The sequence below is a fragment of the Thalia democratica genome, chromosome 7 (assembly GCF_965202585.1).
Source record: "Thalia democratica chromosome 7, ktThaDemo2.hap1.1, whole genome shotgun sequence".
In the NCBI taxonomy this organism is placed as follows: Eukaryota; Metazoa; Chordata; class Thaliacea; order Salpida; family Salpidae; genus Thalia; species Thalia democratica.
The window spans coordinates 51,507,279-51,526,251 of NC_139171.1; the positions used below are offsets into that span (position 1 = coordinate 51,507,279).

The window sequence follows — 18,973 nt, forward strand, 5'->3', positions numbered from 1 at the left end:
ACTAATACACCTTTTTTTAATCTATTTGTACTTAACGCGTACAAGTTTTTTAATTGTTTACGTAGCAATTTGCATAGCTAAAATACAGTAAAATTTACACCATTGTAGTGTGAATTTTTGTGCTTAAGGAGGCATACTGCTCTTTTTAGTAATTATAAATCGAATGTTTTTTAAACTTTTTAGAGCTGATAAATATTGCTGCAGACTAGATATTAAAATAAATGTATCTATACATACACATATTTATTTTTTACATGCTTTGAAGTTGATGAGTGCACAAGTACGAAACTCGAGTCCTTCGAGTTTTACATCTTGAAATAAACCTTTTTAATAAAAAAGCCCTTAAGGTGGGCTTCGTGTGAAAGATTTGATTTATCAAGTTAATTAAGCTAATTCTATATATATTTATATACTAGAGAAATCACAACTTAATATTTTTCGTTTTATTACGAATGCTAAAGGTGATAACCATAAAATAACAGGTGCATAGACTGAGTGATTCATTGGGTTCTAAATCTAATTAATTTATGCAATGATTAAAAAGTTACAGTTAATTTGATTACAATTACTTAAGAAGCATGAATAAAAAACAGGTTAATATTTGGTTAGCTTCAGCTGTTAAAGTGAGGATAAATACCAACAGAATCACAAAATCTACATTATATAAAGTTAAAATTACATGAACATTATTGAAAACCTTTTTTAAAGGAGGGATTAAATTAACAACATACAGAAAAATACGAAAACAGTCGGCTGTGACCGATTAGGCTAAATAATTTGACTAGTGTGGCATTAAGCCAGCATTTGTTTGACCTGCTTGGCGATAGCGTTCGCGTCAATTCCGAAATGGTCCAAAAGGTTGGCTGGAGGAGCGCTGAAGGGTAATCCCCTCACTGCCATGATCTTGTGGGTCACTCCTATTTGAATTGTTCGTTTTTCAAATCATGTTTTTTTTTTAATTTAAACAGTTTATACTCTGATGAAACTGTCGCCTCAAAGATATTTCAAGTTGTTTGATATCGAAAACAAAAACTGTGACCCTTGTTTTTTCTCTTAAAACATAAAAAAATTACTTTTGGTCAATAAAGTTGAGTTATACTTTCTCGCAAACTTAAATAGTTTTTTTTTATTAAAACAAACCAGTTTGATCGGCAAGAGCTTCTGCGACAGCCGATCCGATTCCGCCTTCGGGGTAATGATCCTCAACAGTGATCAACTTTCCGTTAGTTTTGTTGACGCAAGTCAGAATGGTCTGCTTGTCAACTGGTCTCAACGAGAAAATATCAACAACCGTAATTCCTACGCCTTCGCCTGGTATTTTAATTTATATTAAATATAGCTTTATTGACCATATACTTATTTCAGTTAATATTATATACAGTTTTATTGTAAATTTAATAAAGTGGTTTTGTTGTTCCGCACGCACGAGCAGTTAGTCATGCGGAAATGAAAACTTCCAGCTGAAATTTATAAGAATTAAGGAATTTAACTTTGTGAGGTGATTGTTGAGTATTTGTTGTTTTATTTACAAATGCATTTTCTAAGCTTGTTTACACAACAACTAAATAAACATTCGTGAGCAAATTTAATTGAAAACTTTTTAACTTTGAATAACTGAAAACAACTTTTTTAGCAGTTTAAAATCAGTTATAAGACTCTCTATTTATAAATGTTCTAAGTTAACATTAAAATAATCTTAACAAAATAATAAACCTAATAATATCAGTATATATTTTAATGATAAATTTTAAAATTTTATTACAATACAATGTTTCACTCGTTTAAAAAACGAGATCTTAAGTTGTTTAAAATCTTATTCAAATAGATTCAATTTGAATAAGATTTTAAACAACTTAAGATCTCGTTTTTTTAATCGAGTGAAACATTGTATTGTAATAAAATTTTAAAATTTATCATTGAATCATTCTCCTTTTTAAGTCGAGAACTTTGATTGCAACCTTTAAAGCAAAAAGTACGCGTATATATTTTAATAATACTAATAAAATACCAACCTTCAAGCGTGGCTGCGGCCTTCATTGCTTCGTCTAATGTCACTCCTCCGGCAACGACTGTAACTTTGTCACCTTCCTTTTGTCTTACAACCTACAAAATGATCAAGTTTGTAGAAAAATTCAAAAAGTTTTTTATTGTACCTATAAAAAAAAAAATCAAAAATAACGCATTTAAATTTTTCCACAAAAAAAAACAGATTGAGTAATAAAATTTTCATCAACAATTATACTTTTTCAACAAAATCTTATTTATTTTGTTCTATTTATATTTATTTATCTTCAAAATTAACCATGGACTTTCCGATGGCAAACACGGCGTCGTTGTCATGGACGACGGAGGTGGTGGCTCTCGTTCCCCTGATGTACCCGATCCCCTTCGTCCTGGCAACCAGCTCCACCGCCCTCTCGCACGAAACGGCGTCGCTAGGATACAGGACGGTTGCCGAGGGGACCGCCCTGAACATGGCCAGGTCCTCCAACGCCATCTGCGAGGGTCCGTCTGCTCCTGAGTTGAAATTAAATTTGTTGAGAATTATTTTTTGTAATTTAGGCAATTTTGATAAAACAATTTATGATGGTCTTAATTTGGATGTGTATTAAAATAAACTTTAAGTAAAAGCAGCTAACATAAATTACACATGTAGGTGAGTAAGTACACAAAAGCAAATCTATTTTTTATTTAATTTTAATAAACTTAATTCAGCACATACTAAATAAATCTATTTGATATTAACATATCAAATTTACAAAATTACTCAAACGGTAATTAAATAATTTGTGTTGTAATAACTAAACTTGACAAACTTCCTTTTAAACAATTTCCTCATAATTTGCTCGAGGCATTTTGTAAACGTCAACAAGTTTCCCGAAATTTAAATATTTTTGTTATTTTTGCAAAAAAATTCATTACAAATTGTTACAATTATATTATGCTATTTAAAGATATAAATTAGAGAAGAAATAAATATCTCATTTAAACAGATATTTAAATGCAATTTTAAAAGCTAGATGCGCTTCATGATGGGAAAATATCTAACAGTACAAAAGAATATTGAATTATTAAATACTTAACAAGTGTGCAATATTGCAGAACTATTGTTAGGCGCGCACAAGGCTGTTAAACATATAAATTAAAGTTAAAAATGTGTAATTTAAATATCTTAACTTTATTCAACTGTAAGTTTTAGACTTGGTTTGACTTCCTTTTATGACTCACTGAAAAATGTGACTCACAAAACTGTAAAAAATTATGTAAATATTTAACTTAAATGTTTGGCTTGGACAAACATTAAAGTTTGTATTAAACTTACTTAGTTTTAAAATATAAGTTTACTTTTTGGTGTTAGAAATAAAATTCAATTTAACAATTGTATAAAAAAAAACAAATTGTACAAATAGTTTTTAAAAGTTTATTAGTTTCTGAGTTTTAATTTGGCAGTTAAACCTTAAAAGCTTGAAATAAATTTGTTTTTACAGTATACTGGAAATAAATAAAAAGGCTTTACTTATAATCATAACATATTTTAAAAAACTATAAAACAATAAAAAATAAAACAGCCAGTCAGTAATTTTTTTTTTGAGCGTGCAGCAACACAAAGTGCAGAACAAACAATTGGCGTGATTGAGCAAATATTTCGAAACTTGTGTACTTAGTTCTCTATTTTTACAATTACCCAGAACTTTTCCATTACTTCACAATTTTGTATTATTTGTATGAACTTTATTTTTTATTTTTAAGACTTAGTTAATTATAACAATAATAATGCACATCAAACTACCTAACTGATATTATTTACATACGAATTACAAATAATTAGATTATTTAAGTTAAACAAAGTTATTTAAATTAGTTCTCTATTTTTACAATTACCCAGAACTTTTCCATTACCAAGCAATAATTATATTTTAAATTAGTTAAAAAACAATAACAACATATAAAATGGATATCAAATTATTTAATTTATACATTTTACATTTGACTTACAAACAATTAGATAATTTTAAGTGAAACATACTGATATGTACATTTACTAACTGATTTAGAAACAGTAAGCAAGTAGTAACTACAATAACAATTACCAAGTTAACATTTAGTTACTAGCTTATTATATACAATGTGTTCCTTAAATTTGTGTAATCGACTATTTCCAAGCAATAACTTTGTAAATCTAGAAAACACAAAAATAAAAAACATTTTTCATGATAATATTCAAACAAACCGATGGAGATTCCGCAGTGGGAGCCGAAGAAGTTGACGTTGGTGTGGCACACTGCGCCCATCCTGATGTGGTCGTAAGCCCTGCACAAAAACGCGGCAAATGTCGAGCAGAACGCGATGCACCTGTCCCTGGTTGCCATTCCTATCGCTACTGCGGTCTGCGTAAAAATATTTGAATATTAAATTTCTGTTTTAAAAAGTTACAAAGTACTGTAATATATGTATATAAACTAGATCACTTTCTACTGAGCCCACTTAAAGGGTTTTTAAAAAAATTGTTAGAAAAATTCGATTTTAAAAATTCCAGAACATACATTTCATAAATAAATATATATATATATATATATATTAATAATATAAAGTGTTCGAAATAAACATTTCTATTGCCACTGCAGTCTGATTGGAATAATAAATTAATGTTGAATATTAAAAATTAATAACATAATTTTATTGACAAAAGTATATAAAACAATAAGGTGTTTGAAATAAACATCTCTACTGCAATTGAAGTGTGTAATGATTGTAAGAATTAACTTAATGTTGATTATTAAATGGTTTAAATAAAAAACTTTGCTTTGCCAAAATTACTGATAAAATTATTGCAACCGTAGCCAGTAAAGATAAATAAATAAAGTGGTTTAGTAAAATTATATAACCGATTAAGTAGCGAATATTGGATTATATAAGATTGTAGATTGTTTCAAAACTAGATGCAAACCGCTCACAAAATATTACACATGAAACATTTTTAATGTGTACATAAATACATTTATTTTTGAAAGCACTTATCATTATTTGTAAGGCATTTGTACAAAGTTTTTAATTAGTTTTGTTTACCAAGAAACTACTTACTCGGACTTTAAAAACAAGTTAAATTAAAAAAAAAATTGTTTTTGTATTGTAGAATACAAAAGTCCAAATTACAAAACATTATTACACAACAGCGATAAATCTTTGTTGCTATCAAAAGCACAATTTTAACACAAATGTTTCAATTTTCAAACGCATGTGTTGAAACAGCTTTCAAATGCAACTCAGCAGTAAATCACGCAAGTAAAAAGCGCGGGACAAATGCTTTATGTGGGAGAAGTTTGTAATTTGATGAGTGAGGTTTTTGTGACGCATCCTGTTTTCAAGTGCTTTTCTCAACTTGTGCCTTGTTAAGTGTTTTGTGAATTCGTGACCTTCAGATGTGGTGGGGAGTTGAATTATTGAACTAAATTTTAATTATTTAATTCCATAATATGTACTAAAAAAGTTTTTATTGTGCAAAATAAGCACTGTGGGCGGTCATGTGTGAAAATGCTAGACCTTGTTTAAATGTACGCATGCTTTTTTGGAGAATAATTTTAGTGCATTTGCAAAATACTTTAACTAAAGGATGAGAAATTTATCTAATAAAAAATTACTTTTTGTAATATCCTAGTTGTGCTTTTATATCTAAAGTACAAGATAGAAAAATACAAAGTATTTTTTGTGAAGACAAGTACCACATTTAACAACATTATAAATTTTAAACTATATGTTATTTCAAGTACTACTGTTTTATTCAAGTCCATTCATTTGTAACTAATTGACATTTTTTTAAATGCTAGTTTGAGTAATTATGTATTACACTAATTGTTTTAAAAAGATATTTTTTAATTACTTAAGAAGCGTTAAAACAGGCTAACTAAATTGATAATTTTTATAATTTAAACAAAAATAGAAGAAAAGGCTTTTTGGTTAAAAACTTAAAACTTTCTTTTTAAAACATAAACAATTAAAGAAAAACAGTAACTCTTAATACTGTACAACTGTTTTTTTTTTTTGTTTAATATAAATAGATACATTTTTTTTTAATTTATAAAATCTAGCAGCACTTACAATTTTCTAAAACTAGGTAAGTTCAACGTATACATTTAAACAATTTAATGATGTCTGTTTAATTACTAATGCTGCAACACCTGTATTGAATTTTCCAAAAGCTACATTTCATAAAACCAAAACCACATGCATTGAAAGTTTCACAACGTATTGAAAATTACAAGCTTTATCCACATGACAAAAACGAACTGACCATGTTCTGTTCGGCGATGAAGCATTCGACGAATTTTTCCGGGAACTGCTTCATGTAGTCCTGCGAGAAGGTGGAGTTTTTCATGTCTCCGTCCAGAGCGTACAGCCTCGGGCAGCTCTGCGCCAGCTTGACCAGAGCCTTGCCGTACACTTGCCTGGTTGCGATCTGATGGGAAAATGAAATTTTTTTTAATTTTGTAAAAATAGAAAAATTACGTTTAATAGTAGCTTAATACTATTTCATAAAAACGACTAGAAGAAAGCGTTGAGTATCAAGCCCATAAGCTCGTATGATAGTTTTTTAATTTATTATTAACTATCTTATAAAAACTGGTTATAAGGTTGTTTTTAAAAAAAATTAATTAGAATAGTCATAAAAATATAATTTAAGTACAAAAAAACAGAATATATGTATTAAATTAAACTTTCAGGTAACAAATTTTAAAACAAACATTACTTTTAATATTTTGAGGTAGAATATTTTTAAGATTATTTTCAAACTTCTGCCCCCTTGAAAACAAGTTCATACAAATGCTAGCAACAGTATGTTAGCAAAAGAAAACAAAGTTCAGCTGAAAAACAACAATTTTCAAACCTTCTGCCCCTTCTCGTAGCTGGGCGGGGAGTCCAGCTTGACGTCGAAGAGGTTCGGAACGTCGCAAGCTTTCACGGAGGGTGCTGGCGCCACCATGCTGGTGATGACTTTCTCCTTGTTGTTCAGCTTGGCCTTGATCCCGTCGACAATCCCGTCCATGGCGTCCTTGGCCACCGGCTTGCCGTGGAAATTGAGCAGATCTTCCTGGCCTGGTGAAGTTTTAGAGTGTTTGTTCGTTAATTAGAATATCTGAAACTTATAACTTTGGCTACACAGAGCAAAAAAAAAAGGTAAAAAGTTTTTTTTTCTATTGAATGGTTTCATGAGAGTATTGTTCATAGTAAACTGGTGGTATTGTTAGCAAAATATATTTATATTCAATACAAAGCAACTGGATGTTAATCAAAAAAATTAGTAAATATATATTAACTGTTAATAATAACTAAAATAATATACACTGTTAATACCAACCGATCATTCCGCGCCCCTTGAAAGTTTTGGCAACGAAGCAGGTTGGAGCTGGTGACTCGTTGGCGTGATGGAATTCCTTGCACAGAGTTTCAATGTTGTGACCGTCCACCTCTACTGCGTTCCAACTTAATAAAAAAATATGAATGTTTATTTTCCAACTCTAAACTTAAGTTCTAATCGAAACCTGTTACTAGAGTGTTTTACAGAATTAACATAATTGTCCACATTAAATAATTTAAAAAAAATTGCTTATAACAAGTCTTAATATATTTATAACCAACAACTAAGACTTGAAACTGAAAGAACCACGTAGTGATAACCACGACAACAGTACTTGAGTATTTTACTTTATACAACAAATATATGAACACAAACCCGAAAGCTGCCGCCCTCTTGGCGTACGTTTTGCAGTCGTGAGCAAGCGCAGTTGGTTCAGATTGTCCCAGTCTGTTCACGTCAATGATGGCCACCAAGTTGTTCAGTCTGTTGAATTAATTGTATTATGTGTTGTGATGACCAAGCTGCAACTAACAGAGCTGTTTTTTTCTTAAATAAAAAAATTGAGGGCAAATAATAGTTTGCGTGTTTAAACTCAAGGAAGAAGTTAATATATGAGAAATATAATAAATGATGCTAAATTTATTTTTAATTTTTAATAACAACATTATAACTATTTCAAAGTAATTGTAGAAAACCCATACACCTTACTCAACTTGACTTTTATAATTAGAATAAACAACTTAAAGTTAATTTAATGCAAATATTTCAACTTACTTGTAGTGGCTGGCAAAAGCCATGGCTTCCCAAACTGCGCCTTCGGCCACTTCTCCGTCTCCCAACAAGCAGTAAACGCGGAAGCTGGTAATTTTGGATACATTTTGATAATATAACCGATACAAAATTAAGAGTTTAAGCTATAAAACTGTACATTTAAAAAGTATAAGTACTTAACAATGTTAGATTAACGAAAACCATTTTAAAACAGCCGTACAATCAGTTTTGTAACAAAAATTTAGACTTATTTTCAACCATAAACACATCAAACAGCGAACTGGTTATAAGAATTTTTAGTTTTTGATACATATCAAAAAAATTTATTTATTTTAATTACTTGGTTTTTTCAATGTATTTAGCAGCGTACGCCATACCACAAGCCATTCCAAGACCTTGTCCAAGTGATCCAGTAGCAACATCAATGAAGTCGATTGCCTTTAAATAAAAAAAAATGTAAAACTTATTGTTCAAATATTTGCATATCGAAAAAACAACTGTAGCCGAAACTATAAGCAAAAGTGCTTTTTTTCCAAACAAAAATCAAAAAAATAAAATACAAGTTAAAGATTTACTTTTTCTAAAAATTTTATACATATGAACCTAAAATCTTAATTCTAACTTAAGGGATAAATGATCAAATTTTATAATATTTAATTAATTTTGAAATAAATTTATTTTTTATTAAACAGATTTACAGTAGTATACTCAATTACAAGGGTTAAACAAACTGTTTATGTCTGATAAGTAAATTACCAACTAGTTTAATTATATTAAACAAAAGCAATAACATAGAAACAAACTAAGCTTGTGAGATATTAAATTTTTATGAGAAACTTGTTATGAATTCTTTAAATAAACATTAAAGTTACTATTTATACATCTGAATATTTTTTGACACTGTTTTTCACTAAATAATCGCAACTAACAGGAGTTGGGTGGCCTTCGTAAATACTCTTGTACTCTCTCAGGGTCATGAAATCAGCTTGAGACAGATGACCGGTTTCAACCCAGGCAGCGTACAGAGCTGGGCAGGCGTGGCCCTGTTTATTGAATAAAAAGTTAGAAAAATTTGCAAAACTTAATAACTTGCACCTGGTAAGGTGTGTCAATACTAATAATAGAAAAACATGTTTTCAATATTACAGTCAAGAAGAAGTAGCTTGTGTTGAACTACTACAGAGCTTTAATTTGTAAAGAACTTTTTTCAACTTATTGATTATTGTCAAAGTAAACGAATATTAAAACTTAAGGTAACACAACTTACTTTAGACATAACAAATCTGTCAGAAGCTGCGTCCCTGGGGTCATTGGCCTTGTACCTCATGACTTTGAAGAACAAAACAGACAGAATGTCAGCGCACGAAGCAGATGATGTTGGGTGACTGTTAAAAAAATGTTAATTAATTATATATTTGTTGTACAAAACACTATTAAACATGTAAATGTTTTAACAAGTTACAACTAAAACATATGACAGTAATACAAACAACACTCTTTAAAAAATATGATGTACCCTTTATAATTTTTACAAACTACAAACAAAAAACCCACCCAGATTTGCACTTGGTGGTGGCCTTGATTCCGTTGATGCGAATTCTGTTGGCAATGTCGTTGAGCTCAGCCAAGTCAGCTTGGGTTGGTGCGTGATAATTAGACATGATTTATTTTAATTCAAACTATTTCTGCAATCAAGTTATAATTGGAAAACTAATATACTTTTAATGCTTAGGTCTTTCAATTTGGGAAACCAAAACTATTGTAGTAGAGCTATAAATCTTTTAGATGTTATTTTCAAATTGAAATTTTATTTAAAAGGTACTATTTAATTATTAATTTACTGCCTGAAGAAAAGCATTTTGTATAAATATATTTACAGTGGAGAAACATAGGTTATTTAAATTAAACTAAACTTTTATGGTAAAAATATTTCAAGTAGTAAATCAACATAAAACAAAACTACTAGTCAAAAATAGTTTTTATGATACTACTATCATCTATAACTGTAAACAAAACTAAACTGTCTTAGCAAGTTTCTGCAAATACTATGTAAAAACAAGTAACATAATAATTAAATGTATCAACCAAGAGAAAATAGAAGGTGCAATTTGCTAACAGTATAAATCTTAGTAGCACTGTTCTTTAAAAAGCTTGCAATCGCACATGCTCTGAAAGACAAATCTGACAAAGCGGTCAATGTTGGCGCTGTTCAGCAAACTTATGTTAACGCAGCCGTTCTCCATCACATAAATGTGCCTCTCCTTCAAAAACGCAACCTGCTCCTCTGACAGCCCGGTGTAGAAGAACATCCCGCTCTGGTCCAAGCAGTGTTTCCAGCTCCCCTGCACCTTCCTGTCCATGAGCTTGTGGTAGAGCAAGTCCCTCATCTGCTGTATCCTGCCAGTCATCTTCTTCACGTCCTTCAGCCACTCCTGCTTGAAGTTGTGGTCGTTGAGGATGGTGGAGACAACTTGAGCTCCGTAGTTGGGCGGGTTGGAGTACAGGGTTCTAATGACTTTTTCTATTTGTGACAGGGCTTTCGACATGACCAGAGGACTCTGAAAGACCACTGTCAAGTTTCCTACTCGCTCATTGTACAAGCCAAAGTTCTTTGAAAAAGACTGGCTGGCAAAAAGCTCAAAGCCTTCTTGTACAAAGTACCTTACACTCCAAGCGTCCAAGTCAGGCTCTCCCGACGCAAAGCCGTGGTAGGCGCAGTCAAAGAAGGGAAACAAGTTTCTCTGCTTACAAACACTTGCAATTTCCTTCCATTGGTCCAGCGTTGGATCAATGCCAGTTGGGTTATGAGCGCAAGCTTGCAAGACCACAATTGAAAATTTTTTTGCCTTTGTCAAGTCACTGATCAACCCGTCAAAGTTGAGCGCTTTTTTATGGTTGTTCCAATACCTGTAGGTTTTGATGCTGTCAAAACCTGCATTTTTGAATATGTGGTGATATCTAAACTGTGACGTGTCTGAAATGTAAACTTCTGTTTGAGGGTTTCTTGTGTTGTAGTGGAGCTTTAAGAACTTTGCCCCAACACACAGCGCTCCGGTGCCAGACAAACACTGAACTCCCGCTGACCTTTTGTTGACAACCGCAGTGGAACTCACGCCAAGCAGAAGCTCCATGGCAGCCCTTCTGAACTCGGGCAAACCAAGTATTGGGAGGTACTCATGATCGTAATTTGCATTTTCAGACAGCAGTTGTTTTACTTTTTGCACCACAGGCAGAACCAAAGGTTTGCTTTTCTCATTGCGGTAAGCTCCAACGCAGAGATTGATTTTGTTTCTCTCGGGGTCATCTTTAAATTGAGTGTTTATTTGAAAAAAGGAATCAGGTCTTCTGAGCGGAACGTTATCAAACAGTGACTCAACTGAAGTCATTGTATTCATTTTAAGCAGCAACTACCTTATAATAAACTTAATTTCTAAACTAAATACTCTAAATTTATGTTTGCTGCAGTTGACTAAAGCCACATGATTAATCATATAAAACTTTAAAAAAATTAAAAACCAACTGCTAAACTGATAAATATAAATACTTGAAAGAACTGAAAGTTTAAATTATATCTAATATTTTTACAAATATCTAAAAACAAACAATGCTAAAAAAATTATAGTAACCTGATTATTAAAAGCTGAAGAAAAAATGAACAGCTAATTTCTAAACAAAACTGATTACTACTTGCTAACAAAACTCAATTAAAAAATTAGCACTAATTGAACTTTCTAAAACTACATTACGTTTTTAGCTGGAAAGTTTAGTAATTTTGACTTTTTAAAACTAAAATTTTTTCTTAGTTTTACTTTGTAATAAATTTACAATGCAGGAAAACTAACTACTTAAAAATTGATAATTGTTTTTTAAACACTTACTTAATAGCTATGGAATTTTTTTAACTTCCTTAAATCTACAACATGACAAAACTTATAATTTATTCAAACAATATGAAAAAATTTGACAAATTGACTGTAGTTAAAAAATTAAGTTACTATTTATATAAAAACTACTTGCTTTAATAGCTATGTAATTTTGGATATTTTCTTAGAACAACCTACTATTATAATTAAAAATATACTTATTCAGTATTTATGATGCCATGACCCATAACAGTAACTTAAAATTCCAATGAATGCTAAAGAAACTATAAATGAAAATCACTTGTGCTATGCTTTGTTTAATAAAATGTTAGTGTTGTAAATTTTCAAAAAAGGTTTAAAGTCCTTTATGATTATTCAAAAGATTTAAAATTTCTAAAACATAACAAACATATTTTTATACAAGTGTAAATTAAACGAATAATGGAAACTTGCAAGTAAAGTTTAGATTAGATTAAAGCTTAAATAAGTTGAACCTTAAACTACATACAAAACACAGTTTAATATTATTTTTCTATTCTTGTACAAAAAGTTGAATGACGCCATTGAGAGTTGAACTAAGAAACTTATAGTTTTTATTATTAAGAAATGAGGTTAGCTAATTCAGTTTAGTTGAAAATAAACTTACTTGATTTATATAATGTTTAAAAAAACCTCATATCAAAGTCTAAAAAGTTTTGTGAAATTATAATAGTTTATTGATAAGTCTACCTCAAAAACATAGTTTTAAAACAACAATGAGTATGCTAACAAAGAAAAACCTTATTTTTAACCACTTGTTATTATTCTTTTTTAAATACTATACAATTATATATTTCTTATTCTATAAGTGTATCATTAAAAAAATATCCTTGTAGAATCTGTATTAGAAAAATTAACATTTCTAGAAGTTTATATTTAAACTACAAGTATATGTTATTTAGAACCACTATTGCAAAGAGAAAATATCAATGTACCAATGTCCAATATTATACTATTCAGAAAATATATACACTGTTTAAAGTAATTTGAAATATAAAGTCATATGATATGTAAACTTTTTCAAACTAATTAGAAGTTTAAACTTAGCTGTTCAAGAAACATCAAATTAAAAATATATATTTCTCTTTTTTTTTCGTGTTGTAAGTTTAAATTAGTAGGAATATTACATTGGAAAATAAATTATCATTAAAATTTGCAAAAAAATAAATTTTTTTGGAGGAGGGTACATAGCAACTCAGGAAAAGAACCATATTAGCAAATTGCCTATGTAATTATTAAGGCCATGGGGGGGAGGGTAAAAGACTTATTTTACAAAAATTAACTTTGGCTTTTATAAGAAAACTTTAAGTACAAACTACAAGCCAGTGTTTTTATAGAATTCAAAAATAACATTTAACTTTTGAGATATTTAATTTTTTGTAAAAAGTTTCCAATATAAACGTACGGACTGCAAATTTTTTGGAGTCAATTTTCTAAGAAATTATAAAATTCACTAAAAACCTATCTCCTCCTTCATTTTTCAAGCAATCTTCTTCAAATTTCAAGGAAATGTTCCTTATATTAAAAGAAAAAAAAGATACTTATGAATTTAAATAATTTAGAAAAATAAAAATTTTATCACAAAAAAAAAAAAAATTTTTTTTTAAATAATATTTTTACAGAAAAATTTTTCAAAGTCCAAAGTAACGTTTTTTTGTTATTGTATAAAGATTAGAATGTGAAAGTTTGAAGAAGAATGCTTGAAAAATGTAGGAGGAGATAGATTTTAAATAAAATAGTCTTTTTTTGCTGTTTTAGTTTTCCCTTCCCATAGGGAACCTATTATGCGGCCCGACTTTGACTGGTTATATCTCAAAAAATAATTCAAATATTTTAAAACGATAAAAATCATCTTTAAGCTTAGAAAAAACTCTATAAAATAAGATCAACTTGAAAAAAACATGGCTTACCTCCCCTTATGGCCTTAACATTATTAAATGAAGACCTGTTTTAAAACAACATCCTAAAGTCAATCTGCTCAGTAATTATGATTTATAACTACTGGCTAGAATGACTTAAATTTAGGCTTTTTTTAGAGTTTTCAATATTTAAAAAAAAAGTCTTAGTTGTTTGGATAAAGTACAAATCTGCATTAATCATTCTGCTTGAATAATCAGACGTTTTCAGTAAAATAAGTTAAACTTTCAAACACCCTAAATTTTGAAATGCATAGACAAAGACATAAAACTAATTTTTTTCCTTAATTTCTTATTAAAGTTTATGGTTTTATAAGATATTTATGCAGATGTGTTGAAGATACATGTACAATATGTTAACATAATTTTAATGAAAAAAACTGTGGAAAATTAACATACAGTTAATAATTCTGCAGATATGTATGAAACTTGGCAAACATAGCCTTAATTATAAAACAAAGCTACAAAATTAAAATAATGTTTAAATACAACATATTTCAAAAGAAAATACAATCAAAATCTACAAAATTTCTATAAAAGTACTTTCTTTTATGTTTTGCTATTTATAATTATTTACTATATTTGTTGTATTGAATTTTGAAAATAAAAATTTTGATATAGGTAAAAATTGTTGTTTGTCTAAAAAATAATTATCACTCATTTTTAAATGAGTTGTTGCAACATTTTCCCAACAGAGACAAACAATAGATTGAAGAGAAAAATGAAAAAAAAGTTCTTAGTAGCAAAAGTTGCAATTTTTTGCTGCTTGTAATTTTTTTAAAACTTAAAAACATACTCTTAAATTCAAAACGCTGCAAAGTTAGTATTATAAATTTCTCTAATACAAAAAATTTAAATGTTTAAAAAATATTTTTAAATTATTTAACTATTCCAATCTATGTTTACTCCTAATGATAATTTTAACCAACTAAGACTACAATATGGTACAAATACAATTTTTAAATCTAAATGAGGTGAAAATGTTTTAAAATAATGTTGTTATTCAAAACTGCACTGTAACTGTTCTCCTAAAAGAAATGTACTTCACAAACATTAATTAGTGTCAATAATTATAGTTAAAACAAAATTATTAAGGACAAGAGAGAATTCTAGGAGCAATAAAAGATATGTTTCAAACAAACTTAACATAACTAAACATATGCTTCAAATTTCCACTACTGTTTTTGAATTACTTGAAAATCATGCAACTAATTTGCATATTTGCTGTGTCAGCAAAATATTTTAAAGCTTTTTTCAATTTTTAATAATTATACCCTTAAACCTAACCCATCTTACCCAAACATAAAACAAAATAAATCAAAAGTTATAATTTTATTATTAAAATAAAAAAATAAACAAGATAAAATCGCTGACTCAGCAATTATGCAAATTAGTTGCATGACTTTCAAGTAATTCAAAAACAGTAGTGGAAATTCGAAGCTACCCAGCCTCATGTGCATATTTACATTTGATGTATTTTTTAAGAATATGTTTAGGTTGAAATCAAAACTGCTATCAAAAAGACATTTTGCTTAAAACAAGCTATATAAATACATAAATATCACTAAACTTATTTATTGTCAACTAGTATATCTTAAATACTTTAACACTTTTATTGTACACAATAAAGCAATTAAATCTTTTATTATATTTATTATATAAGTTTTAGGTATTAAGCTTGTTTTAACTACAGTTGAACAGAGAGAAAAATTCTAATTTTTAGTATAATTATAAATATATAGTTATAAATAAAATTTTAAACAAAAAACTATGGGTAAAAATGACAATTAAATAAATATGATAATAAAGCTCACTATTTAAATTCAGCTCAATGTTGGTGCGACATCATGTTAGGCAATAGTCAGGTAAATTTTAAATTATTAATAATACAACTAAATTTCACTAAATATTTTAATTTCAAATGGCTAAATGTTATAATATCAATCAAATTGCAAGGTATTGAATTTGAACCAAAAATATATAACATTGATCTAAATACCAACCCTAGCTTGGATGTTGTTTACGAAGTATTTAAAATTCTATGAAAGTCATGCAGTATATCTGAGTAAACATTTAATATTTATATAAATTGCTATAAAATATTAACTTCTTTACAAGGATCCAATTTTACTTGCATGTTAATGTCTAACTTTGTTAAATCGTTTAAAAAACAGAATTACTGAAAACTTTGAACTTGAAAATACAATTAGTTGACTTACTATGTTTCCAATACTGATGGTTGTTGCAAAAAAGACTGACCCCACATATAAAAATTTTTACTAGCTTGTAGTGTTGTCTAACAACTTTTCAAACTAGGAAATTTTACTACAAAAAAACTTAAGCCAAAATAGTCTTACTTGCTCAATCTACTGAAATATTTATATCTGCCCAACTTAAGAATGTTATGTCAATTAACGGCTGTTTTATAAATCTTAGCAGCCTTACTGCAAAGGATATAACAAAGTAAAGTTTACATAACATTTAACGCTCAAAACTTTTATAAAATACATTATGAAAAAAGGAAAACGTGAACGCTTAAAACTATGGTAATTGGTCAGTGACCTGGTGTAACTAATACCTTCTGGTCATCGAGCTACATATAAAACAATCATTAAAATTAATTGTTTTTAAGTTTTTTAGAAGATACCCTAAAATCTTGGACATAAAATATTAATGAATAAAAGTATCAAATAAAGTTGCTGTATGAATATAAAAGTCATAGCAATTTAGTAGAAATAATTGTATTTATATTTAAATGTGTAAAATAAAACAATGTGCTTACAAATTATTTTTTTGTTTGATATTAAGTTAACTTTTTACAACAAAATTATTTACAGTACACGAAGAAGTACAAAGTCGTAGAAAAATAAACAGCAGAAACAAAAATAATTGTTTATTATATTATATTGTGATGTAATAAAACTGGTATTTATAATGGTAAAAAATTAGAAAAAACTTTATTATCAGACGAAAAGAAAAAATAATAATACATTTAGACTAATTTTAAATTTTAACACAAATTAAATTTGTTTTGATCTTAAAACTAAAACTGAGTAAGAAGCTTGAAACCTATTCAGAAACTTACTTTGTTTAAATTATGCAGTTTAAAATGTTAAACTATCTAAATACATATACTATACTTAAAATAAAAACAAATATAGTTAAGTAATACATATTCTAATTAATTTTTAATTTTCTTTAACTTGCAAAACATAACTGTTTACCTTATTTTTCTAATTTAAGTATGGGGCAAATAACAGAACTAAGTTTTTCATTCAGTTTTAAATGCTTAAACATAACTAAAACTCAGCTATTTTGTAGACTAAAATGTAATATGAAGTATAAAATGTTCAAAAAATCTTCAAATCCTTTTTTTATTTTAATTTAAAATTCCGTGTGAAAATTAAATTAAGTAATACAAAATGAAAATTTTATAGAGTATCAAAGTAGTTTATTATTTTTTTATCAATGTAGTAAAATTTTGTCAACAAAATATGCTTTACTTTTATTTATATTTTGAAACACTTAACATTCCTGGACAAGACATTAAACTGTATCATGGGGTACGACTCGTTAGCCATAAGGTTTTTTCGTACACCAGGTCTTTGGACCAAACTTTTTAAGCTTTATTTTTTTGTCGGTTAGTAGACTTATATTAATATACTTAACTAAAATAGAAGAACTCTTTATAATTAAAACGTTTTTAAGATAGTTTTTTTTTGTAATCAAAAAAAAAAAGTTAAAAGTCAAGACTAATACGACTTTTTTTTTTTAATTTAGTAATAAAATTTTCTTTGATAACTTTTTAAATATCGGCACAAAAAGTTTGATAAAACTTGTTATGCTTTCAAACTTAATCTAAGTTTAAAACACTAAAAATTGCTCTAAAAGAATGTTTTGTCAAAAAAAGTTTATTTAAAAAACAAAAAGCATTGCTTTGGTAAATAGAATTCTTAAAGTTAACTAATAAAATGTACTAATAAAGTTTAATATTTTATAAAAAAAACTGAACACACTTTTGAGTATTTCAGTCAACTACTGTAACAAACTAACTAGTATAAAAATCTAAATAAGAGTTTTGGTTTTTCGTATTGTTCCAACAAACAAAAGTGTAGCTAAAATAATCTTTTAGCTTGATGACAGCTTTTTTTACAGTAAAAAAAGTTTCTTCTAAAAAACTTAAAAAAAATTGAGAATTTTAAAGTTTCTCAAGTATATCAACTAAACTTATGAGAATATTTCTTTTTTGATACTTGATAAAATTAAAAGAAGCTAATCATGAATTTTTTTTTTTATACCTGTTTAATGTTATCTTCAAGTCGAAGCAATATATTATGAAAAAAAAAACTAAGAAATTTAATTAAGATTTATCAATTTTGTAAATAAAAACTTAATTTTGTATTAACTTTAAAGCAATTGGAAATTAAAGAAGTATAATATTTAAGGCATGTATCATATTTAACAGAAAAACTCTTAAGTAAGAGCTTAACGCCCTTTTAATTATATTTGATATTGAGAAGAATATCAAATCCCACATAGCAAAAAAATGTTCGAATAAGTTTAGAGTAAACATAAATATTTGTCATTTTGTTTAAATTAACTTGAAAAAAAAAATCAAGCATAAGTGCAACTTAATTTAAAATATTTTTTTTTACCCATAAACTTAAACAAGTCAGCAACAAGTTGTTGTTATTTACTATTGGCGTTTTCTGAAGTTTGTAGAACAAAAGTATAACAAAAAAGGTATTAAAAATTTTTGAATATTTTTTAAAATATTACTGCTCCAATAATACTTTACAAACATAGCTTTATCATAATTAAAATAATTTTTATGGTATTTCAACTAAATTTACTACGGACAAGGAAGTGTATTAATATAATAATTAGATTTATATTTAGCGTTTCAACAATAGTTTTTATGTCAATATAGTAGAGCATAATTTAGTAAAATACTTGGAAGTTGACGTTTTACGATGCAAACAAAAAAATCCTATTAAATTTAAAAAAGTTGAACGTATTAAAAAATAAAT

General features: G+C 28.0%; 1 protein-coding gene and 1 pseudogene across 1 annotated transcript; both read right to left on the minus strand.

The window, feature by feature from the left end:
• Positions 1-434: 434 nt before the first annotated feature.
• Positions 435-9,812, minus strand: LOC145841748 (transketolase-like). The gene is made up of 14 exons (XM_082949103.1): positions 9,680-9,812; positions 9,393-9,510; positions 9,055-9,168; positions 8,466-8,563; positions 8,129-8,212; positions 7,730-7,837; positions 7,355-7,479; positions 6,884-7,092; positions 6,290-6,454; positions 4,232-4,388; positions 2,303-2,517; positions 2,013-2,103; positions 1,141-1,311; positions 435-917 (listed from the first exon to the last, which is right to left on the minus strand). The coding sequence occupies exons 1-14, from the start codon at positions 9,784-9,786 to the stop codon at positions 793-795; spliced, it is 1,887 nt and encodes a 628-aa protein (XP_082805229.1). The 5' UTR covers positions 9,787-9,812; the 3' UTR covers positions 435-792.
• A 439-nt stretch (positions 9,813-10,251) lies between these two features.
• LOC145841547 (aspartate aminotransferase, cytoplasmic pseudogene) lies at positions 10,252-11,511 on the minus strand (annotated as a pseudogene).
• Positions 11,512-18,973: the final 7,462 nt, after the last annotated feature.

Excerpts from the sequence above, each read along its gene's own strand:
- LOC145841748 (XM_082949103.1), bottom strand. The coding sequence starts at position 9,786 with ATGTCTAATTATCACGCACCAACCCAAGCTGACTTGGCTGAGCTCAAC. Across the intron at positions 9,511-9,679 it reads ACCACCAAGTGCAAATCTGG|TCACCCAACATCATCTGCTT; the intron begins GTGGGTTTTTTG and ends TTTTTTTAACAG. Across the intron at positions 7,093-7,354 it reads CAAGGGGCGCGGAATGATCG|GCCAGGAAGATCTGCTCAAT; the intron begins GTTGGTATTAAC and ends AAACTTCACCAG.